Consider the following 25,319-nt stretch of genomic DNA (forward strand, 5'->3'; position numbering starts at 1 on the left):
CGCCAAAGTCACGTGATTTCAGCCGCTGGCAGTTTGACACGCGATCCGAATCATGATTCGATACACTGCTTCATGAAGCATCAGAGCACAAATGAATCAGTGTTTTGAAATCGGCCATCACTAAATAAGTCGTTATTTTGGGTTTTTTTGGCGCTCCAAAAATATTCTCTTCGCTTTATAATATTAATATTGAACCACTGTACTCACATGAACTGATTTAAATATGTTTTTAGTACCTTTATGGATCTTGAGAGAGGAAATGTCATTGCTTCCTATGGAGGCCTCACGGAGCCATCGGATTTCAACTAAAATATCTTAATTTGTGTTTGAATATTAATGAAGGTCTTACGGGTGTGGAATGGCATGAGGGTGATCAATAAATGACAAAATTTTCATTTTTGGGTGAACTAACCCTTTAAGGGTCACTTTTTTCCTTATTATTACATATAATGAATGGGGACTGAACCTCTGATTGGCCATTGTGTTCATGCACTCATCGGATATGTCTGTGATTGGCTACAGTGGTGTCAATGAAGAGCGTCATAGATGGCTGGCTATTTACAACGCTCTTGAAGCATTGATCATTGTAGCCAATCACAGACATATCTGATGAGCGTGTGAACACAATGGCCAATCAGAGGTGTCTTCTCTAATGAACTTTCACGAACACACTAAAGCAAGATATAGGGTGGATTTTAAGTGAATAATCACTTAAATTCCAATTTGTTCCTCTCAAAAAGCTATTGTATGACTTGAAATATACACTACTGTTCAAAAGTCAGTCAGTTTTAAAGAAATAATAGTTTTATTCAGCAAGGATGCATTAAATTGATCAAAAGTGACAGTAAAGACATTTGTAATGTTATTAAAATGTTTTCTTTTTCAAATAAATGCTGTTCTTTTGAAGAATCCTGAAAAAATGTATCAGTTTTCACAAAAATACTGTTTCCAGCATTGATAATAATGAGAAATGAGCAGCAAATCGCATTTTAATTTCTGAAGGATCTAATGATAGTTATGATGCTGAAAATTCCCAGGAATACATTACATTTCCTTTATGAAGCCCAAGTTCTTTCTCATTCATCATATTCATATTGAAAAGAGTGGCCAAGATATTATGAATGACATGAGGGTGAGTAAATAACAGTATCTTCGTTGACCTTCAGCCTCACCTCTGTTTGTCCGATCTGCTCTGCTTCCCTCTGCACTTGCTCTCGTTCTCTCTCCAGTTTCTTCTGGCCATCTCTAAGCCGTGCCAGGTCTCTCTGATACTCCTCTTTTTTACTCTGGAGGTCTTGTTTCTCCTCATCCAGCTCTTTGCATCTCCTCTGCATCTCTTCCTCTTGGGTCTGCAGCTGCGACTCCCTCTGGGTCAGTTCCCGCTCACGTGCTTCCCACTCTTTTTCCCTGCGCTTCCTCTCTTCTGCGTGGGCAGCCTGCTGCTTCTGGAGACTGGCGACTTCCTGCCGCTGCTTCTCCAGGCTCCGCTGTTTCTCCTGCTCAATTAGCGAGCTGGGCCGTGACGAGGAAGAGGAAGAGGAGGAGGTAGAGGAGACGGACGGGTGACGTGAAGAGGGCTGGGGGCGTTCGTTCAGGGAGTGCCGTTGGTCCTCGATGAAGGTGTCTTGCTGGACGACAACAGCCTATGTTGGAGGTGAGAAAAGCAAAGAGTTTTAATTTGCATGCAAATAGGAAAGAGGTAAAACTCTAAACCGGAAAGTGTTCGAAAATTGAGCTTTAAATGAGAAAATTTTATGTTTGGTGGTAACGCATTACAAGTAACTTGAGTTACGTAATCTGATTACTTTTTCAAGTAACTAGTAAAGTAACATTACTTTTGAAGTTACTTTTTCAAATAAGTAACAAATTACTTTTTTCCCAATTTATTCTAAGTAATGCAATTAGTTACTTTTTAAGGGAGTAACGCAATATTGTAATCCATTACTTTTAAAAGTAACTTTCCCCAACACTAAGAATATTAAGGTGCAAAACCCAAATTCAGATGAATTAGGCCCCATATATCTGGTGGCCACAGAGCACCTGTCCCGGGAAAAGGCTGATAATCACCCACTTAAGGTCAACAGTGGTTCAAATCTATCAGAGTGCATCTTAATACATAATAATGCACTCTGCTTGATTACAAGCCCGCAAAATAAACCCCTGCATTTGGAAATGTCATTTCTTTTCATGCACCTTCTGTCATGCTGGGGATGAGAGCTCCTGGCCTGAACAGAGCAGTGAGCGAGAAATAACAAGACAAAAAAAGAGAATGACTCACCTGTAATGTGTTCAGCAGGTCATGAAGATGAGCCACGCTCTGAAGAACCTGCTGTGGGAGGATAAAAGGATTGAGAAAACGAAAGCATCTCTTTAGATGTAGATGGCTAGTTAACTTTTTGTTCCTGTAGATTTTATGCATTTAAATATATTATTCATTACACAATGCATATACCTATGCATTTAAATATATTATTCAATAATCATATACAATCTATCCTGAGCCGTTTTCAAACTGAAAAACGAACCTCGTTGCTCCTCTTGAGAATGAGCAGGGGGTTGGTGTTGCTTGCCTGTGGGTAAGAGAGGCAGTCACCGGGTCAATGCACTGGGAAGGAGGGTACTGTACATAAATTAATAATCAGCAATCCATGTGCTTTTCGACAGGGAACTGCAGGCCTCTGCCGGAAATAAGAGGCTGTGATGATGGGTCGCATTAATCTGCTGCTGTGGGGCAGATTATGTGTCCTCGTTATCTAGTTACTATACAGTTATGTTCTATGATGAGTGTGTGTGTAAACCTACAGTTCATTTCAGGTAATGAGTGCTACAGCGGACATATATTCTGATGCTCAGCACTTAATGGCTTGAGCATATGGTGGTGCACTGATGACTAAACATGAATCAGGTTGTTAATGGGAATACATTTTAGAACAGCAGTAAGAGCTTTTTAAATAATGCACTTACAAAATATGTATATATTATATAAAATGTAATTTATTATTGTTATTATTATTATTATTTATATTTAATTATAATTATATTTATATTTAAGATGGAGTCCTTTTTCTATTAATTTGACCAATCATGTCATCCGCATTACTAACTAGCTTTTTTTGATTAGTGGTGTAGAAATCATGTAGAATATTAAATATTTCCTTATTTGACATCTTAACATTTCTTAACAAAATTAAAGTATTTTGAAGTACTAATTTGGACTTGAAAGTTGTGTGTATATTTAGTATATAAAATGTATTTAATGTATTTTTATAAATAAGCATGCAATATATATATATATAAAGAACTTTTTTGATCCACTTCAAATGTTGACTACTGTGTGTATAGACACACACACACACACACACACACACACACACACCCACACACACACACACACACACACACACACACACACACACACACACACACACACACACACACACACACACACACACACACACACACATATATATATATATATATATATGCCCGTCTTGACCCTGTTTGTACCTTCTTTAGAACGCTGTCTGACTCAGTCCTGCGGAGCTCTGCGGAGTCTTCCATCTCCTCTCTGTCTCCATCTGCAGGAGACCAAACACAAAGACAGTCAGTCTCACTTGGAACAGACACCCACGCACATGAATGTCATCACAAAACGCTCTCACGCACACTCCCACATTTACACACAAATGTGTAAAACACACCCACCTTTACTCTTTGAGATGTTGTTCATCTGGTGACTATCAAAGCCTCCAAAGGTTTCCGCCCGTCGTGGCAAAGTCACAGGCCCCGCTGCACATACTCCATCCTGCACCGCCCCTCCTAGACTGTCATTTACCAGAACCTGTAATGTCTCAACTGCAAAAAAATTAAACAGAAATTAAAGTTTTTGGGGTTTTGTGAACAACTTGATGCTTCTAGACAAATCAAACACACCCACAGCTCGCAAAATGCTGAGAGGAAGAGACGGTAATCAATACTCTTTCCAGTTCTTGACCTGCAACATTAAAGCAATCCATTATCATCTGTTCCTGCCCTCCAGAATCAGATCAGCCTTACGTATCGATTCCGCAAATGTCCACGTTCTCCTAATGAATACTCCTACTTGCTGTATGAACTGAGACAAGTACTATCTATCACTCCCACATTCAAAGCCAATGTGTCTTCTCAGCACTTTGAAGATATTTCTCGCTCAGTGCACTCTAAAATGCAGTTCAGGAACATAATTTATTCAGCTTTCATTGTTGTTTTGCTTGTTTGTTTAAAGAAATGTTCCGGGATCAGTACAAGTTAATAGCATAATGTCTATTACCACTGAAAATTATTTGTCCCTCGGAATTTAAAAATAAAAAATAGAATGCAGTAAGTCACTTTTAATGGAAGTAAATTTTAAAGTACATATTTAAAGCAGAAAAGTGAAATTGGCATTCACACACTATATGACAGATGTATTGCTTTTCTCACCTTGTCATCAACTATCTGATATTTCGATTCTCAAATATGTGTAAGCGAATGCTGAATGCAGTTGGACATAGTGGTGTTTTAGAGGTAAAAAATTATATAAATACTGTTTGGTTTCTCACACAAACCAATCGTTTTGTGTCTTAGAACATCAATGTGTCATCACGAGCCGCAGGTTTTAATTTGGATTTGTCTAAGCAAGTTTTATTTACTCTTATATAAGAAGTTCCCATTGACCCACATTATACGACTGACAGACGGCAACGGTTGGAGTTAAAAATCATCATTTGTGTTCTACTGAAGAAACAAAGTCACCTACATCTTAGATAAACATCAAATTTTCATTTTTGGGTGACCTATCCCTTTAAAAACCTATGTAATGACCTTGATCTTAATATATATAACCTGAATTCATCCATTTATCCTGAAATACATGTGGCCAGTGAACTGGGAGAACTAGAGTGAGTGAGCTTTATAGTTACTTACACAATGTGTATCTGATATGAATAAACGTCAGCAATTTATAGGCTATTGGAATGGATTTTTATTGCTGCTTCCGTAGACATCAGTGTGTATTTCATTGGCTGTAGCTCGTCGACACGTGAAACCACAGGATATCGAGTCGGCGACGCATCAGTGAGCCTCTTTGATGTGTCGTTGAGTTCACACAAAGATTGTTGAGACCCCATTTACACCTGTATTTAGAGTCTTTAGGAGTAATATTATATATATATATATATATATATATATATATATATATATATATATATATATATATATATATATATATATATATATATATATATATATATATATATATATATATATATATGAGCTGTAGATGATAAATCATTTTTGAAATTATTTACTGAGTTTTATGTTTTAACTAGTATCTGCTACAAACACAACCAAGTACTGAAGTTTTCCTGAGACTGTGACACTCACAAATGTGATTTGTATTAAGAAAGCTTGTGTAACTGGCCAGGGAACATATGCGCGGGCTGTACTATGATCTGACGCAACATGTTGCTAACACCCTCGAGTTCATTGAGTCATTTTAAAACCAAATTATGTCTACATTTCAGCCCTAAAAGACTGCGATAGTCATAGAAAAATATTCCCCATGTATCCAGAGTTTACTAGCTGCCATATGTTTGTAAGACGACCACAGTGTTTTTCCGACTTGTATAATAAGCATTATATAACTGTACTAGTTGTCTCACCTTCCTTCAGAGCCTCCTTCATGATTGGTTCCCCTTTGGTGATGTCATCGGGCGCGGCCCTGAATAGCATTCTGTTGCGGAGGCTGGTCTCGTCAGGTACGCCAGAGTCACACATGTCCCTGAACAACTTCACTTTCTCCTCCAGTAAAGTCACGATTTGCTCATCCCTCTTGTGCAGCTGATCTGTAAAGACATAAAATTGCAACGTAAAATTCACTTCATTCATTTTGGGTGCAAACAGCAGTGCTGGAACCATTGAATGTAATTTTTTTCAGTCATTATATTCACCACAATTTTTAAACAGACTGCACTCATAAAGAGCAATTTCTACTCAATGAAATATTGTAGTCATTAAAAATGTGGCTTCTCCTTAAAAGTAATTTTCATTAAGATTTCTGGAAAAATCTGGAAATATCAGGGCATTTTTATGTTCCTAATAAACCTTTTCCTCTAAACCCGTCCCAAACAAACCATATCTACAGAAAAAAAATGAAAGGAAAATGTAATTCTGTACCTCTCAGCTCCTTGACTTTGACTTCCTGAAGTCTCCTGTCCTCTTCGTTTTCACTAGGCACACCTTCATCATCATCTTTCTCCCTGGAGGAAATCGAAAGTCTGTAAAGAAAGACTACCAACTCTCACAAATTGTGATGTTTAAAGTGTCTTTTGTCAAAATTATTTTATGTTAAGCAGATGGTTATTTTTAATTATTATTTATATCATTTTATCTAAATAAACATAAAACCCCAAAACAATGCATAACAACATTATAATGTATATTTGTAAAAATATATATGCATATTATAACGCAGTATATTATAAATGCAATATATGCATGTTAAAGATGTTATTAAGGTTTTAATAATGGCAAAAGTTCACCAAAAAAAAAAAAAAAAAAAAAAATATAAATATATATATATATATATATATATATTAGGGGAAATTAAGTACAAAATTAAGGAGGTACAATTAAATATCTAATATTGGTATATAAAATGAGAAACCGTGACTCACATTGACTGCATGGCCTCCTGAATGAGCTGCATCCATGTGTTCCTCTCCTCTTTGGAGCTTGCATACACCTCTACCATCTCAGGCTTCTCGATGCCAGCCGTGATCAGGAACAGACCTTTCTCCTCATTGGCTACTTCCCTCAAGATGAGTTTCTGCAGAGAGATGACGGTGGAGCGCTGGTCCTGAGAGTGGAGAACAAGAAGATGAGCATTACACGACACTAGATTGTTTGGATCAGCATCCAAACAACAAAGTGTAAAGTATTATTGATGAACACTGTTCTGGGAGTCACAAGCAGAGGCATAATTATAAGCGTACCAAAGAGGCGAATATGTACTTCTGATCTTTCTCCTGCAGGAACACAATCACATCCCTCAGCAGCAAAGCCTGGACATCTGGAGAAGAACACATCAGATAGATTAAAAAACAGGTCATGTTTGTGTTAGTGTGGGTGTATGTTTCTGTGGTGATAGACATGACTGTGTTCTGTCAATGAAAAGTCAAGGTTGTTTATCAGGTACTGTATTTTTAACTGTAAAAGTAGATTTTGACATTACCAGAATAAAATATGAATGAAAAACTCACCACCACAAATTTAATCTGTTGTGGCTGGTTTCCAGGGTGTTGTTATGCAGATGCTATGGTGTTCTAAATGGTTTTTAGCTTGTCGTTTCTGTTCTGCTGTTCCTAAAGTGTTGTGGGTGGTTGCTAGGGTGTTTCTACGAGGTTGCTAAGGTGTTGTGAGTGAGTGCTAGAGTGTAATTGGTTGCTAGTTTTTAGCATGTTGCTGTTGTTACATACAGTAGTTGCCAAGGTGTTGTGATTGGTTTCCGGGGCATTGCTAGACAGTTGCTAAGGTGTTCCTAAGTGTGTTTTTTTTTTGTTATGTGACAGCTAATGTCTTGAATGTGGTTGCCAGATGGTTGTTAATTTAATGCTAAAGTATTCTGAATGGTTTTTAGCTTGTTTTGGATTGGTGCTTTCTAAAGTGTTGAGGGTTGTTACCAGGGTGTTGCTATGTGGTTGCTTATGTGTTATAAGTGTTTTTTAACATGTTGCTGTTATGTGGTTGTCAATGCCAGTGCATTAATATGTGGTTTCTAAGGTGTTCTGAGTGTTTTTTTAGCATGTTGTTGTTGTTGTTGTTGTTATGTAATTGCTAGGGAGTTGTATGTGGTTACCAGGGTGTTGCTATGTAGCTGCTAAGGTGTTCTGAGTGGGTTTTATCATGATGTTGCTGTTATGCAGTTGCTAAAGTGTTGAGGGTTGTTACTAGGGTGTTGCCATGTGGTTGCTAATGTGTTCTGAATGTTTTTTAGCTTGTTGTTTCTGTTCTGTGTTGTGGGTAGTTGCTAGGGTGTTGCCACAAGGTTGTCTGGGTAGTTTTTAGCATGTTGCTGTTGTTACATGGTTGCCAAGGTGTTGTGATTGGTTTTTGGGGCATTGCTAGGCAGGTGCTAAGGTGTTGCTAATTGTTTTTTTATTTATTTATGTGACAATTAAAGTATTGGATGTGGTTGCTAGGTGATTGTTAATCATATACTAAAGTGTTCTGAATGGTTTATAGCTTTTGGTTCTGCGCTTGCTAAAGTGTTGCGGGTTGTTACTAGGGTGTTGCCATGTGGTTGCTAATGTGTTTTTTTTTTTTTTTTTTACATGTTGCTATTATGTTATTGCTTAGGGAGTTGTGGGTGGTTGCCAGGGTGTTGCTATGCAGTTGCTAAGGTGTTCTGAGTGGGTTTTATGTTGTTGCTGTTATGTAGTTGCTAGGGTGTTGTAGGTGGTTGCCAGGATTGAGTGGTTTTTAACTTTTTATCTATATATCTATATCTATATCTATATATCTATATATCTATATATCTATATATATATATATATATATATATATATATATATATATATATATATATATATATATATATAGATACAATATATTCGTTCATCAATAAACCCATTAAACTGGTTCTCACCCTTGAGCCTGCCAGCTGAGTTCTTGAGCTGTAGCGGCCCATCGTGAATTAACTTCCGCCCACGTAACAGATCCTCTCTGGCAAACATCTGCCCGCTTTTCATCCTCATGATGGACTTGCTGTCCGTCCGACTGTACACTTCCTTTAACCGCTTTTTCTTCTCATGCTCATTCACTTTATTGTCCACGGCAGCAATCACCTCTTTCACCAACTTTAGACTTTGGCTTACGTCTGCATGGTCCTCCTCATTTTCTGTCAAGAAACATGACTATTACCTGGAGCACCACAAATAAGGGTATTAAAAATAGCCTGACTACAATAGCAACTAGTTGTACCTTTCGTGTGCTGCAGTATTCTCTGTAGTAACACAGGATACTTTGTGATTCTTTGTGTGACTAACAATATACACTCAGGAATGCTTAGCCGTCGGACAACAGAGCTGCTCATCTTTTTCTAGAAAATAGAAACAGATGTGAAACATGTGAGCGGTTCCATTTTAGAGTTTTGAGAAGGAAACAAAAGACTAAACGTTTAAAGGGATAGTTCACCCAAAAATGAAAATTTGATGTTTATCTGCTTACCCCCAGTACATCCAAGATGTAGGTGAATTTGTTTCTTCAGTCGAACGCAAGTTATGATTTTTAACTGCAACCGCTGCCCTCTGTCAGTCAAATAATAGCAGTGGATAGGAACTTCAACTATAACAGTAAATAAAACTTTCTTAGGCAAGTCCAAATTAAACCCTGCGGCTCGTGACGACACATTAATGTCCTAAGACACGAAATGATCAGTTTGTGTGAGAAACCGAACAGTATTTATATCATTTTTTACTTCTAATACACCACTATGTCCAACCCTATCTCTCAACTAGTTTTATTTACTGTTATAGTTGAAGTTTCCTATCCACTGCTATTATTTGACTGACAGACGGCAGCGGTTGCAGTTAAAAATCATAATTTGCGTTCGACTGAAGAAAAAAAGTCACCTACATCTTGGATGCCCTGGGGGTAAGCAGATGAACATCAAATTTTCATTTTTGGTGAACTATCCCTTTAAGGCTACTAACAGTTTTGACTATTTGAGAAATGTATAAAGGCAAAATAATTTGATATGCTACCTTGATAAAAGCTTGAAAACGTTTGTCTTTGGTGTGAAGCTCCTTGTAGAAGTTCACAGCTTCATTGTGTCTGCTGCAGAACTTCCCATAGACCTTCTTCATTCTGTCGGCACTGGAACCTGAGAACTAGAGATCAATAAAGAGTGGAAAAACTGTAAGTTACTTATACTAGTGCCCCAGACATTACAAATCAATGCATTTCTATAGATGCTCCAAAACAGGTTTGAGCCTGATGTTACCTGAGAGACCAGCACGTCGCCAATCTTTCGGATAACAAAGCCGCCCTCTTCCTGGCTCCCTGACTCTTTCTTCCTTTCAAGCAGGTGTGAGAAGAACTGTGTGTGCAAGTCCAGAACTTCATCTACCATGGGGAACATCTTCTCTACAGTCTGGACCTCCAGTTGAACCTCTCTCAGTAGCCCTTTACTGTAAACATCAGCCATGATCTTCAAGGTCCTCACGTGGTGCATTTCTGTCTGGATGAGCTCTGATAATGAGAGAAGGAAGAAACTTTATCACATGACCTTACAAGGGTGTTAATGACCTCATTCAATAGTTTCTCACAAAGTTCAAAGTGAAAGCAGAAGCTTCTTGGGAGGGTATGGTGTTATTCTTACCGTAGATGACATCTTGCCTCTTGATAACATCCTTTTTAAGCTGTTTCAGGAATTTCTTGTCTACTGTAAAGCTCCAAGAATCTGCCTCCAGCTCTTTGGCATCAGCTTCAAATTCTCCCATCAACTGACTGTCCATCATCTCTGTACCTGCCGCACATAAACCAATCAGAACAATCCTGTTGACTTTTATCCTTTGGTAATATTGGTAATGATTCCAGTACAAGATAAAGAGACTTACCCTCATCTGTAAGAGATTCTGTGGACTCTGTGACTTTACTGATCTTGTGAAGGGAGTCGGTAGACTGGGACAGAAACTTCAGAGTTCTTAGAGGAGGTTCTTCCATTTGTCTGTATATGCAAAGAGCAGAAGATATATTGTATACTGCAAGTTTTAAGGCCGTACTGATTTTATAAAACCATGACTACACAATCAAAATATTAAAGGGTTAGTTCACCCAAAAATGAAAATTCTGTGATTAATTACTAAATTACCCGTAAGACTTTCGTTCATCTTCAGAACACAAATTAAGATATTTTTGATGAAATCTGAAAGATTTCTGTCCCTCCATAGACATCTATGCAACTGACACTTTAAGGCTTCAAAAAGTCCATGAAGAGATTGTGAAACAAATGCATATAAATTGCAAGATTTAATCTAAATTTATTTTCAGAAGAGACCCAATCGCTTTATATGATGAATATATTTAATTTAGGCTTTTAATCACATATAAACACTGATTAGCGAACATAAGCAGAAGCTTAACTGAACTTGCATGATGCGCGAGAACAAACCTCAATGGTTCTTGCGGAAGCTCAAATGTGTTGCGCAACACATGAGAATAAACCTAATGGGTTTTCACAGCTTCTGTTTACCACAACTGATGAGTTGAACTGTGTGAGTTGATGAATCTTTATGTAAATATAAATCTAAATTCAATCTGTTTATCATATAAAGTGATCGTCTCTTGAGAAAATTTGGACTAAACTGCTCAAATTCATATGGATTAGTTTTACGATCTCTACATGAACTCTTTGAAGCGTCAAAGTGGTAGTTGCACAGCTGTCAATGTAGGGACAGAAAGACCTCAGATTTCATTAAAAAGATTTTCATTTGCGTTTCGAAGATGAATGAAAGTCTAACAGATTTGGAATGAAATGAGTAATTAATGACAGAAATTTCATTTTTGGGTGAACTATTCCTTTAAAGACACAATTCTCAACAGTTTTATAATAATGAATTAAATGCAACAGTAAAGAATAAACTAAAAGAGATGAAATCTTGCAGTAATTCCAAGAAAAAAAAAAATGAGGCAAACGTGTAATTTTATGAGCAATTTCAATATTAAATCTAAAACCATCTGTATGTTTTCAGCTAGCAACAGCACTGACCCTGCAATGTTATTAATGGACATGCTCTTGGACAGCGGGTTGCTGTTGAAAGACATGATACTGCTGGGGCTTTTCCGAGAAGGGGCGAGAGGAGCGGGTTGGTCATCGGGAATGGAAATGGCGGACCAAGGACGTTCTCGCGCCGGGAGGGCTAAACAGATCAACAGCAAATGGTCAGATTTTTGATAGATGCAAATAAAAAAGAAATACATAAAACAAAGAAATACATGATTGTGTGAGGAGTTTACTTTTACTTCGAAGCGTAACACCAGGCATCGAGGCAGAATCTGTAACGGTCTGCTGCTGTTTTTGCTGCTGAAAGAAGTATTTTAATAGAAGACAATCTTTATTTTTGGGTAAACATTCTCTTCAATCATATTATTCCTATAGTTTTGGTCATAGAACAACAATAATTTGAATATAACAAAGAAATATATAAAAAAAAAGCAATAGCCCTGTTTATGATAAGAACCAAGATAAAAGACAATGAATTACCTTCATTTTGACCTTAGCACAAACAGGAAGACTTTCTCTGCAACCTTTGTGGACATGTGCATTGCAATCTGAAAACACACACAAACTATACGGTCAGGACTGAAAGCACAGGCGTTTATCCATCAGTTTAAAGCAATATTCCACTAAATTTCATCCAAAAGCAGAAAGAATGAGCCTGAAGCTGTAAAATAGCAGTAAACAATAGACATCTGGAAGATTTCTGCTTCCCCCTTCGTGAAGGAGAGAGTGAGATTAGCCTTTTCCTGCATGTCTCCACCTATGCCAATCAGCTGATGTTTTCCACAAATTTAGCCACAAACACTTCGGTTGAGTCATTGTTTATACTCATTTTCTCATGAAAACAAGCTAACATTGTGAGTTTCAGAAGTTCATACACAATATATAAATGTTATAAACGTACTGATTTGATGTTATGCAGATTTACTATCAATGTCATGCTAAACAAAAAAGCTACCTTTAATGCTAACTTTCAGTCAAAACATACCTGCACGAATGGTTCTTTTGTCTTTCTCTGTTAGTGTACTTTGCACTTCATGACCACAAAACTACAGCAGAGTTAGACACACCCAAAAGTGATTTAAAATGCAAAACCACAAACAAGATCATGTGCACGATGGCATCAAGGGCTGCTAGACAAACAACCTACACGTCCGAGGGTGTCGAGATTATCATCATTTCCCTGCAACTTTCCCCACTCCTACACAACTTCTCCAGCAAAACCCCACGCAGTCACGGAAAGTGACTGTTTTATAAGAAAACAAACATACACTAGCGTGGAGTCAGGAAGATTTTTTCATTAAGCAGCACCAGTTTTCAACATTGATAGTAATAAGAAATGTTTCGTCAAAATCATCATCAACAGCAAATGGTAAGCAATTTCTGAAGGATCATGTGACATTGAAAACTGGAATAACGGCTGCTGAAAATTACATTTTAAAACATATTAAAATAAAAAATAGCCCTTTTAAATTGTAATATTTCACTATATTACTGTTTTTTGAATGGTAAAACAGAGTATTGAGTTTGAAGTAATGAAGGGCAGCACTTTTCCAAATGAATTAGCAGTGAAAGTCATGCTATGGCATCAATGCTTAATATTTTTGAAGCCAAAAATAATGCATCCATCCATAAAAAAAAAAGGTAATCCATATGACTCCAGGGGGTCAATAAAGGACTTTTGAACTGAAGCGATGTGGTTTTGTAAGAAAAATATCCATATTTAAAACTTTTTAAATTCAAATAACTAGCTTCCAGCAGATGACCGTACGCAGAATGTGCAAGTCGACTTGCGCCAAATGAGAAATCCTCTGACGCGATGTATGACGCAGGATGTACAGTAGGAGTTTTGTAAGCTTAGACGCCTCTCGCAGTTCAAACAAATAGGGCTATGCAACAAATTTAAGTTCCTGTTCTTTTATGTCGAAATCCTCTGACATTTCTCTTTAAAACTTATAATTTTATAACATTTTATATCATTTTATAATCCATTACCAGTGATTTGTTTTGCTCTATCCTCTGCGCCTCCGTGTTCGTTATGTCAAATGATACTCTTCCGCTGCAAATCGACTTGTCTCAACGAAGATACACCTGGGATGGCTTGATGGTGAGTAAATCATAGGATCATTTTCATTTTTGGGCGAACTATCCCTTTAAATAACATATTTCAAATAAGCAACAAAATCTGACATTAAAGGTGCCCAAGAATGCTTTTTCACAAGATGTAATATAAGTCTAAGGTGTCTCCTGAATGTGTCTGTGAAGTTTCAGCTCAAAATACCCCATAGATTTTTTTTAATAATTTTTGTTTAACTGTCTATTTTGGGGCATCATTAACTATACACTGATTTTGGCAGCGCCGCCCCTTTAAATTGCGTGCTCCATGCCACACGAGCTCTCGATACAGTGCATTTACAAAGTTCACACAGCTAATATAACCCTCAAATGGATCTTTACAAGATGTTCGTCATGCATGCTGTATGCATGCTTTGAATTATGCGAGTAAAGTATTTATTTAGATGGTTACGTTTGATTCTGAATGAGTTTGAGGCTATGCTCCATGGCTGATGGCTAATTCTACACTGTTGGAGAGATTTATAAAGAATGAAGTTGTGTTTATGCATTATACAGACTGCACATGTTTAAAAATGAAAATAGCGACGGCTCTTGTCTCCGTGAATACAGTAAGAAACGATGGTAACTTTAACCACATTTAACAGTACATTAGCAACATGCTAATGAAACATTTAGAAAGACAATTTACAAATATCACTAAAAATATCATGTTATCATGGATCATGTCAGTTATTGTTGCTCCATCTGCCATTTTTCACTGTTGTTCTTGCTGGCTTACCTTGTCTGTGCACAGATCCAGACGTTAATACTGCCTTTCCTTGTCTAATGCCTTGAACAAGGGCTGGCATATGCAAATACTGGGTTCATACATATTAAATGATCCCGACTGTTACAGTCTGTGTTATGTTGAGATCCGGGTGTTTTCCGGAAGTCTTTTAAACAAATGAGATTTATATAAGAAGGAGGAAGCAATGGGGTTTGAAACTCAATGTATGTTTTTTAGATGTACTGAATTCTTGTTATTTAACTATGCCAATATAAATTCAATTTTTGATTCTAGGGCACCTTTAACTTTCCCATAAATGTTGTTTCTTATGCTCAAATGCTGTTTAAAAAAAAAGCTTATTTTTCAGGTTAGATGAGCCAATGCGCATGTGCAGTCATAAGCGCGAGTCTCAGGTTTCTATGGGAACCGGAGCTTCTAACGGCAGATGCAGTGACGCAATGACTTTACCAGTCAGCGATTGGCTCTTTTACTTAGAAGGCGGGACGCATTTCACCATATTGCGCGTTGCAGTAGGTGCGTCCCAATTCGCGTACTTGTGCACTATTCTATGACGTTTTTAAGTACAAATAGTGCGAGTAGTGCGTTCACACTGCAAATTCCAAAAAAGAAATAGTACACTTTAAATACCCGAATGATGCACTAACTTAACGGAAAAATTGAAGTGTGGAATGTTGGACACTTAAGCCCCGGGTATACTTCGGCTGTCCGCGTTCGTGCACCGTGCAGGCCAAATTTCGAGACAGTCCACGGACAGTCCGCTTTAAGCTCCGGGTGTACTTCACTTTCCGCGCCCGGACGCGTCACGCGCGCAGTCACGTCTGCGCGTCTTTCAAAGTATACTACACCACGAATGCGCGCGGATGGCCGCGTTCATCACATGCGCAGTACAATTTTTTTCTATGCTCTACCAGACATCAGAGAGCAGCACTGTGTCTGTCATCAGTGTGACATTCACTGGGCATAATCGGAGAAGAAAAGTGCATCCTTTCCCATATTTTACTTATCCCCCTACATGAATTTGCCACCATAAACACGTCTTTGTACTCTTTCAAACATGAATTGTATAAATGTGGTTACTTTCTAATCTCTTCGCACAAATGCTGGTCAAGTTCGCTGTCCATTGTCGTGTATTTCTCTTTTTTTCAAGTGTGTTTTTAAACCGGTCTTTTCACACTCTTCTTTGATGGCTGAACAATGTGCTCAATACTGTGCGTATTGCCACCGAGTGGAATCTTCTATCCTGCTTTCGCATGCGCTGTTGCACGCGGACTGTCCGCGCGGTCTCGAAATTTGGCCTGCATGCGGCCAGGGTGTGCGGCCAGCCGCGAGCCCTCCGCATGACGTAATTTTCGTCATGTGGAGGGCTAGCGGCTGGCCGAACACCCTGGCCGGTGCACGAACACGGACAGCCGAAGTATAGGCTGTTTCTCAATTCCAAGAATGCAGAGAACGGACTTGCGTTCTCGTGGAGTCCGGTCTTACCAGGCGACCTTGAAAGAACGATCTCGGAAGGACGCGAGGACAGAGAACGCATCATTTGAGAATTGAGATGTGCTGCGATCTTGTTGCTCAACTGACCAACTGACCGTCCCAGCATATTATAAGTAGCTAATGCACAGTAAATACAACATAACATCACAAACAAATGTCATACTGTTCAAAAAAAATATTTCATATAATTCTAGACATTGTTTTCATATAATTATTTTTATTTCACCGCGTGTATTTACGAAAATGAGTTGGCTGTTATGCTTTGTCAATGTTAAGATTATTTTTTATATGTCAATAAAAATACTGCAGGCTTTCTTCAGGTTATCATTTTATTAAAATTAAGCAAAACAAACGGTTTACTTTCACGAGCCGTCACGTATTTGCGAGATTGTAGCTGGAATCTCACGTGAACTTCAAAGCTTACAGGCTTCTGTAAGTCGACCGCCGCAGCGTCTTCTGGGATTTTTAACGGTTCGATTCCCTCAAGTTTGCATTCGATGCATCCTCGATATCAAGAACACATCCGGGTACTTTCATGCGTCCTCCGTTCTTGCGTTCTTGAGTATTGGAATGAACTTCGACGGTTGATGATGACGTAAAGCAAGAACACAAGGACGCAAGATCGCTGAAGAACGCCTATTGAGAAACAGCCATACCCAGGGCTTTAATGCACTCAACTGTCGCAGCTTACGTACCGGAGGGGAGGGGCTATCAGACGCTGATGTTAAATGACAAAATAACCTTATACAATGGATGAGTGCTTAAGTACACAGTGTATAAGTGCATAGTGTATAGTGTGTCATTTGGGACACAACTAGTTTCTTCCATTCATAAGTAATAGGAGTGAACCGTCTTTCTATACCTATAGTCTTTGTTTCTTTTCAGGCAACCCATATTTTAAAAATGATTTTTTTTCTTAATTTCATTTTTTGTAATTATAATGTATTTAAAAAACAAAACAAAAAAAAACAACAACAACAAAAAAACAATCCCAAAACCCATTACCCACTAAAAAAAAAACAAAAAAACAAAACAAAAAAAAACATGACTTTCAGAGATCTAATCAAACCAAAACCAAACCCCCCACCCTAAAAAATGTCAGTCACTTTTGGGAAACGAGAGGAAACGGTAATGAGTCTGCCAGCACATCCTCTGAGAACAACAAACAGAGAGCGCTAAAGTATGGCAGTAGCGGCGTGCTGACAGGATGTTCCAGTGCAATGACTGGACTCAGTGCAGCGGTGAACCTCGCCAGCTGTGTGCGGGTGGAGCGACAGTGATGCAACACTGTGTAATGCCTGACTGGGCAGATAGCCTTGATTCTTACTCCATTTTTTTTTCTCCCTTCATTTCTTTAAAGCTGTACTGAGATGCATAACAACCCAATTCTCCACACATATTGGACACAAGAGTGTCTCTCTAGAAACCTGTGGCTAAATAAGATCCCAAAGGCAGACTGTCCAATTAAAGCAGCTTTGTTATTTCTAGAGACACTCTATGGATCAAATTTATTTAACCCACTTCCTGTGTGAATCTCTTGCGATGCAAGCTTCTGCAAAAAACACTTTCGCAGCAGTAAATTAAATTCTGAAGCACACGGCTGCAAATGACAGTAAAGGAGGAAGTGCCAAAAAAAGACGCCAGCCTATAGCAAAACACAAGAGAGCGGAACGAGTGCGTAGAGTGGAACAGAGCAGTATTTTACCAACATTTTGTTTTTGCACACATTTCATTTAATAAAAACACAACTGATAGAGATCCAAATACATTTTAAATCAAACAGATTATAGAGAATAGAAAAGAGTTCTATACTCTATAATAAGAGATGTACTCTTACTGGTGCAGAGGAAAGCATCTTTAGTGTTGATGGGTTTGTTGCACTGATGGCAGAGGGTTGTGGGTAATGCCATGATGGCAGTGAAGAGATGCCCGTTTGAGGCTCTCCTCTCCTTGTCTTTGGCATCTCGCTCACGGTCCTTATTCTTCTCTTTCTCCTTCTCCTGCAAAATACAAAACACAAGGTGAATAAATAAATGTGAGTGTAGATGTGTGATGTTCAGCACTACGGCAGCTGGCGGAGAGCCAGAACTGTGTATTAGACTCTCAATTACAGAGGGGTCCCGGGACAGATAGAGATTAAATGGGAACGGGGCACATCAATCATAAAACTCACAGAGTCAGCAGACCATTGCTGCATCCATCAGGATAAACCTCATCAGCTCCACAATCAATACTTTCATTCATATTCATCCTTCATCTCCAACTGCAGGGATGACGCACACTTCATCTTGCACATGTATCTATCGCTATTTTATCTATCTATCTCTACCTACTGTATTATCCATCCATCCACCTCTATCTCTCTACATACCTACCCACTCAACCATCCACGCATCTACTCAGCCATCCATCCATCCATCCATCCATCCCTTTCTTTCTACCCATCCATCCATCCATCCATCCATCCATCTACTCATCCACCCATCCACCCATCCATCCATATCGCTCTACATACCTACCTACCAACCCAAACATCCACCCATCTACTCATCCATCCATCCATCCATCCATCCATCCATCCATCCATCCATCCATCCATCCATCCATCTCTATCTCTCTACATACCTACCTACCCACCCAACCATCCACCCATCCATCCCTTTCTTTCTACCTACCCACCCATCTACTCACCCATCTACTCACCCATCTACTCACCCATCTACTCACCCATCTACTCACCCATCTACTCACCCATCTACTCACCCATCTACTCACCCATCTACTCACCCATCTACTCACCCATCTACTCACCCATCTACTCACCCATCTACTCACCCATCTACTCACCCATCTACTCACCCATCTACTCACCCATCTACTCACCCATCTACTCACCCATCTACTCACCCATCTACTCACCCATCTACTCACCCATCTACTCACCCATCTACTCACCCATCTACTCACCCATCTACTCACCCATCTACTCACCCATCTACTCACCCATCTACTCACCCATCTACTCACCCATCTACTCACCCATCTACTCACCCATCTACTCACCCATCTACTCACCCATCTACTCACCCATCTACTCACCCATCTACTCACCCATCTACTCACCCATCTACTCACCCATCTACTCACCCATCTACTCACCCATCTACTCACCCATCTACTCACCCATCTACTCACCCATCTACTCACCCATCTACTCACCCATCTACTCACCCATCTACTCACCCATCTACTCACCCATCTACTCACCCATCTACTCACCCATCTACTCACCCATCTACTCACCCATCTACTCACCCATCTACTCACCCATCTACTCACCCATCTACTCACCCATCTACTCACCCATCTACTCACCCATCTACTCACCCATCTACTCACCCATCTACTCACCCATCTACTCACCCATCTACTCACCCATCTACTCACCCATCTACTCACCCATCTACTCACCCATCTACTCACCCATCTACTCACCCATCCATCCATCCATCCATCCTCTTCTTTCTAACTATACACCCATCCATCCACCCACCTACTCTTCCATCCATCCACCCATCCATCCATCCATCCATCCATCCATCCCTATCTCTCTACATACCTACCTATCCACCCGATCATCCACCCATCTACTCACCCATCCATCATCCCTCTATCTCTCTACCTACCCATCCATCCATATCTATCTGCCTACCCACCCACCCACTCATCTGTCTCCTCTTTCTCTCTTTCTCCCCCTACCCATCCATCCACCCCCCCCTCTCTCTATCTGCCTAACCACCCATTCATCCACCCATCTACTCACCCATCTCTATCTCTATCTTCCTATCTATTTACCCACCCAACCATCCATCTCTATCTCTCTACCCATCCATCCATCCATCCATCAGTCCATATCTATCTGCCTGCCTACCCACCAATCCATCCACCCATCTACTCATCCATCCATCCATCCCTATCTATATGCCTACCTACACACCCATCTACCCATCCATCCATCTACCCATCCATCCATCTACCCATCCATCCATCCATCCATCCATCCATCCATCCATCCATCCATCCATCCATCCATCCATCTCTCTATCTCTCTATCTCTCTCTCTATCTCTCTCTATCTCTCTCTATCTCTATCCATCCATCCATCCATCTTGTTTCTCTGACACATTGCATGAAGTGTCAAAACCACAGCATGCTCAATTACAGTAATGCGCTAGAGAAAAAGATGTGGAATCACACATATAAACCATTGACTGTGGCCAGTTTCACAGACCACCCTGATTACAAAATCCTGTCTGATCTGCTCCTACAGCAGACAGTCCTATACCAAGATTATGATCTCATGTAAGCCACAAAAGAAAAAGAAAACTCACAAGGATTAAAACGTGTCTGATTAATTCTTAATATCCCATAACTGCTAAATAAGTAAACAATTGAGTAAATTTACTGAACTAGTATGGCAGATGAGTGGCTTTATATTACAAAATTGGCTACAAATTGTATCGGAAGAAAGAGGGTCAAAGTGCACTTCCCAAAGAGTTTAAACATGCCGAAATTGTAAAAACATGTCAAAGCAAGTCCACCAATAAAAAAAACAAAACAAAAACCAGCAGAAGTAATTCAGATATTTCTCAACTGTGATGAAATGATGATCTCCGCACATAAAAAAAAAAAGGTAAAATAAGTTGCCAAGCCAATTAAATAAATTTTACATCAAACCTCTAAACATAATATTCACAAACACACCACAACATCCAAACAAATGTCTCTTTTTCAATATTCATGATTAAAAAATAACGTTAATACTTTACTATAAGCTTCATTAGTTAACATGAACTTATAATGAACTGCACTTCTACAGCATTTATTAATCTTTGTTAATGTTAATTTCAACATTTACTAATACATTATTAAAATCTTGTTAATATTAGTTAATGCACTGTGAACTAACATGAACTAACAATGAACAACTGTATTTTCATTAACTAACGTTAATGAAGATTAGTAAATACAGTAACAAAAAGTTGCTCATGGTTAGTTCATGTTAGTTAATATGAACCTTATTGTAAAATGTTACCAAAAAAAAAAAAAAAAAATTATAACAACAGCAACAATATCTGGTCTTTGGTATCACAGTCCTACCTCAACCACACCACCAGTATTCTTGATCTTCAGTGACCGACCCTGCGGTAAAAACCTACGACACAACGTAGACATCCCAGATGCAGGTAGCCAGTAAGTACACTGGCCTGAATGTATTGCAGATGAGATTGTATCCGTCTACACAAACACACAAGTTCCCATGACGAAGAGCAAGCGAGTCAGCCAGAGGAAGTGACTTAGAGAGTTTAGAGACTGCTGCAGTTTCTTTCTTTCGTCTTTCACATTTGTGTGCTCAACTTAAAGACACAGTGCACTTCCTTTTACCATAGACCCTCCCTACTACATGAGGCAGCTTGTTTGTTTGCATTGTGTTGTTTAGCCCATTCGATCTGAATCAAATTTCCAATCGACGCTGCAATTAATTCAGACCCAAGGAGACTGTTAAAATGCATTTCCTGTCTATGTCACTTACCTAATTATCAAAAGTTTAAGTATTGGGTTAAGATTAAGTCAAAGTTTGTGATTTTCTTAGGTCAAAAAGTGCATATAATCTCCTAAATAATCATATTTAAAGACCATATATGGTGGCCCAGCTGGTTCATGTGAACATCTTAAATGTGTCATTATGGTTCTCTGAAACTGTGATGTAATACATTTTAACATGTGTGTTTTCACAGAATTTCAGGGGCTCTGAAGCCAATGTGTCTGTGACAGTATATTTAAACGGAGCCATACCGAGACCACAGCTTGCTTCTACATCCTGTTGAACTTCCCTACTGTGAGCCCTTACACGACAGACAAAGAGTGCACAATGTTGCCTGCGCAAGAGCAAACTCTGCAAGCGTCTAACAACCTCGGATAGTGCAGGGCTTGCTGAAAGCTTTCACATCAGCAACCTCTCCATCTACAGGAACCACAGAGTGAAAACCTCAAAGTTAAATAGCAGGTGCATGCTGCTGCGTCAAAGCCATTAGCTCAGACTGATATGAGCCAAAATAAAATGATAACATCCGTTTCCACTTATAAGATCTGACATGCAGTAAATGTATTGGTTTTCGATCGGAAGAATCTTAATTTATCTACAGATGAGTCATATTATCAATTGAATATATATATACATAACACAATGCAATCTGTTTAAAAGATAATATAATATGTAATACAATATGATAATGATAATATGTGACCCTGGACCCCAAAACAGTCCCCATAAGTGTATAAGTGGGTATATATGTAGCAATAGCCAACAATACATAGTATGGTTCAAAATTATCAATTTTTCTTTTATGCCAAAAATCAATAGGATATTAAGTAAGATCATGTTCTATGAAGATATTTTGTAAATTTCCCACGGTAAATATATATAAAAAAATGTATTTTTGTGAGTGGATATGCATTGCTAAGGACTTCATTTGGACAACTTTAAAGGTGATTTTCTCAATATTATGATTTTTTTTGCACCCTCAGATTCCAGATTTTCAAATAGTTGTATCTCGGCCAAATCCTAACAAACCATACATCAATGGAAAGCTTATTTATTCAGCTTTCAGATAATGTATAAATCTCAATTTCAAAAAATTGATCCTTATGACTGGTTTTTGTGGTCACATATTGCGTAAACACACACACATATACATATACTAAAATCTGATCCATTTTATACCAACCTTGTTCTTCTTGCTCATCTTGCTCTTGAGGTAACTGAATGTCCTGCTCACTTTGGTTCCAACAACTTTGCCTTCACTGTCACTCGGTAACGGACCTGGATCCTCTTCTGATATACTGAATGAGACAAAAGACAACATAAAGGGTAAAATTTGAAACTGAGAATAGTGTTGGAGCTGCGGCCTAGCAGTTATACATGCGTTTTGAGTCCGATACACTGCAAGTATGAATATAATATAATATTATATTATCTTTTAAATTGTCCTTTTTAAAACAGCCTATGACTTGTTTATTTTCAGAAAGTCTTCCAATTTAGTGAAATTACACAAGTCAGAGGCCACACAGCATAAATAAATTATTGAAACTTTTTTGTGTTTATTTTGATTATTTTTATTTGAAAATATTCCATTTTATGGTTTAATTATTACCTTTTCATCAACTTATGAACCCCACTGCAGTTCCTTTACTAACCCCAGTTTGGGAAACCCTGATGTAATGTTATGTTTAAAGTGTTAGCTCACCCAGAAATGAAAATTCTGTCATTAATTCGGATGTGTCGTTCCACATCCGTAAGACCTTCGTTCATCTTCGGAACACAAATTAAGATATTTTTGATAAAACCCAATGAGGCCTCCATTGACAGCAAGATAATTTACACTTTCAAGGTCCAGAAAGGTATTAAAGGCGGCTCATGTGACTACAGTGGTTCAATCTTAATGTTACGAAGCATTGAGAATACTTTTTGTGTGCAAAAACAACAAAATAACGACTTTATTCAACAATATCTAGTGATGGTTGATTTCAAAACACTGCTTCATGAAGCTTCGAAGCTTTACAAGTATTTTGTGTCGAATCAGTGGTTCAGAGCGTGCATCAAACTGCCAAAGTAACATGAACTATTGAAATGTCAAAACACTTATGACGTAACGAAGCCTCGTTTACTGAAATCACATGACTTTTACAGTTTGATACACGCTCCGAACCACTGATTTGAAACAAAAGATTTGTAAAGCTACAAAGCTTCGTGAAGTCTTTATTTTTTTGGTGCACAAAAAGTATTCTCGTCGCTTCATAACTTTAAGGTTGAACCACTGTAGTCACATGAACTATTTTAAATATGTCTTTAGTAGCTTTCTGGGCCTTGAAAGAGTAAATTATCTTGCTGTCAATGGAGGCCTCATTGGATTTTATCAAAAATATCTTAATTTGTGTTCTGAAGATGAACGAAGGTCTTATGGGTGTGAAACGACATGAGGGTGAGTAATTAATGACAGAATTTAGATTTTTGGGTGAACTAACCCTTTAATACAATTCATTGTGTTTTATTTTTCTGATTATTCTATTCAAATCTATGTGACAAAGAAGTTAAGGCTAAAAGTAAAGTCAAAATGTGTGTGTATACACACACACACACACTAACATGTAGCCTATTAGCATGTACATACATGTGTCATACCTGTATTCTAATGATCCTGATGTACCTGTGAACGAGCCCAATCCTGAAACAAGAGAAAAACTTCTGATTAAAGTACAGTGGGCACAGGACCGCTAACTAAATGACACGAATGAGACCATAGAACCTCTGTCACTATTAAATCACTGTAGTGAGCCTCTGGAGTTTTGTACTTGTACAAAAGAAATTACACAAGTAGTTGTATGGTCTGAATAAAGTCTAAGGAGCAGCCCTGCAGAGAACAAAGAGAGGCAATTTTTCAAGCGAAATGCCATATTTGTACAACACTGAAATTGTTCTGCAACCACAAAAACTGTTAAAGATGAAATAACTTATGTTTTGAAAGGACTGGAGAAACTTGCTATTGTTTTGCCTTCTATAGTAAACTACTACACTGTGTTTGTACAGTAGATCGTTTATGATACATGTGACAAATGTTCATATCAAGAAAAAGAGCAATACAAAAACATTTATTTTCCCAGTTCAAATGTTGACATCATTTTTGCTTTTAGCCTGTAGGGTCAGTATAATTTACTCTGCATATTAAGATATAAAATGTTATATATCTCTTAAACAATGAACCATTGATGCAATCAGATATTTGCTTTGAATAACCATGTTCAGGTGACAGCTTTATATGCTTTCTTTGCTATGTAGACATTTCTTTTTACAAGGAACTCTAAGCATCTGTGAAATCTAAAAGCAGTGCTATGAAATGTGTTTATGTGGATTTGAATGACTCAAAGACATGGCAAGAGATGGAGCCAATGGAAGGAAACTACACAGACGTGGCAATGTCTCATTCGGGAGACCTGCTATCCGTGACATCCGTCCAATAATCTGCAGGAATGACTTGAGTAAAAGTATGTGCTTAGTAAAATACCATTTTTCTGTCAGACGTGGGATTCTTGGCAAAAGAATCGCAAG

General features: G+C 38.4%; 1 protein-coding gene across 13 annotated transcripts in view; it reads right to left on the reverse strand.

Moving 5' to 3' along the window:
• akap13 (A-kinase anchoring protein 13) overlaps positions 1–25,319 on the reverse strand; it is a 114,027-nt gene that overhangs the window by 6,038 nt on the left and 82,670 nt on the right. For 6 of the 13 annotated variants that reach the window (XM_067379102.1, XM_067379101.1, XM_067379103.1 and 3 more), the window contains 21 exons: positions 24,396–24,438; positions 22,942–23,056; positions 17,992–18,154; positions 12,284–12,351; positions 12,037–12,103; positions 11,789–11,939; positions 10,638–10,747; positions 10,400–10,546; positions 10,022–10,269; positions 9,783–9,908; positions 9,001–9,118; positions 8,666–8,917; positions 7,014–7,090; positions 6,696–6,877; positions 6,196–6,296; positions 5,682–5,864; positions 3,706–3,855; positions 3,508–3,578; positions 2,526–2,570; positions 2,279–2,329; positions 1,173–1,643 (listed from right to left, as the gene is read on the reverse strand). In XM_067379102.1, coding sequence (XP_067235203.1) covers positions 1,173–1,643; positions 2,279–2,329; positions 2,526–2,570; positions 3,508–3,578; positions 3,706–3,855; positions 5,682–5,864; positions 6,196–6,296; positions 6,696–6,877; positions 7,014–7,090; positions 8,666–8,917; positions 9,001–9,118; positions 9,783–9,908; positions 10,022–10,269; positions 10,400–10,546; positions 10,638–10,747; positions 11,789–11,939; positions 12,037–12,103; positions 12,284–12,351; positions 17,992–18,154; positions 22,942–23,056; positions 24,396–24,438 — 2,939 coding nt within the window. The remainder of the gene's footprint in view (positions 1–1,172; positions 1,644–2,278; positions 2,330–2,525; positions 2,571–3,507; positions 3,579–3,705; positions 3,856–5,681; positions 5,865–6,195; positions 6,297–6,695; positions 6,878–7,013; positions 7,091–8,665; positions 8,918–9,000; positions 9,119–9,782; positions 9,909–10,021; positions 10,270–10,399; positions 10,547–10,637; positions 10,748–11,788; positions 11,940–12,036; positions 12,104–12,283; positions 12,352–17,991; positions 18,155–22,941; positions 23,057–24,395; positions 24,439–25,319) is intronic. The other 7 variants (XM_067379100.1, XM_067379106.1, XM_067379099.1 and 4 more) reach the window with 6 other exon arrangements.

The sequence above is a fragment of the Chanodichthys erythropterus genome, chromosome 24 (assembly GCF_024489055.1).
Source record: "Chanodichthys erythropterus isolate Z2021 chromosome 24, ASM2448905v1, whole genome shotgun sequence".
NCBI classification, from domain to species: Eukaryota; Metazoa; Chordata; class Actinopteri; order Cypriniformes; family Xenocyprididae; genus Chanodichthys; species Chanodichthys erythropterus.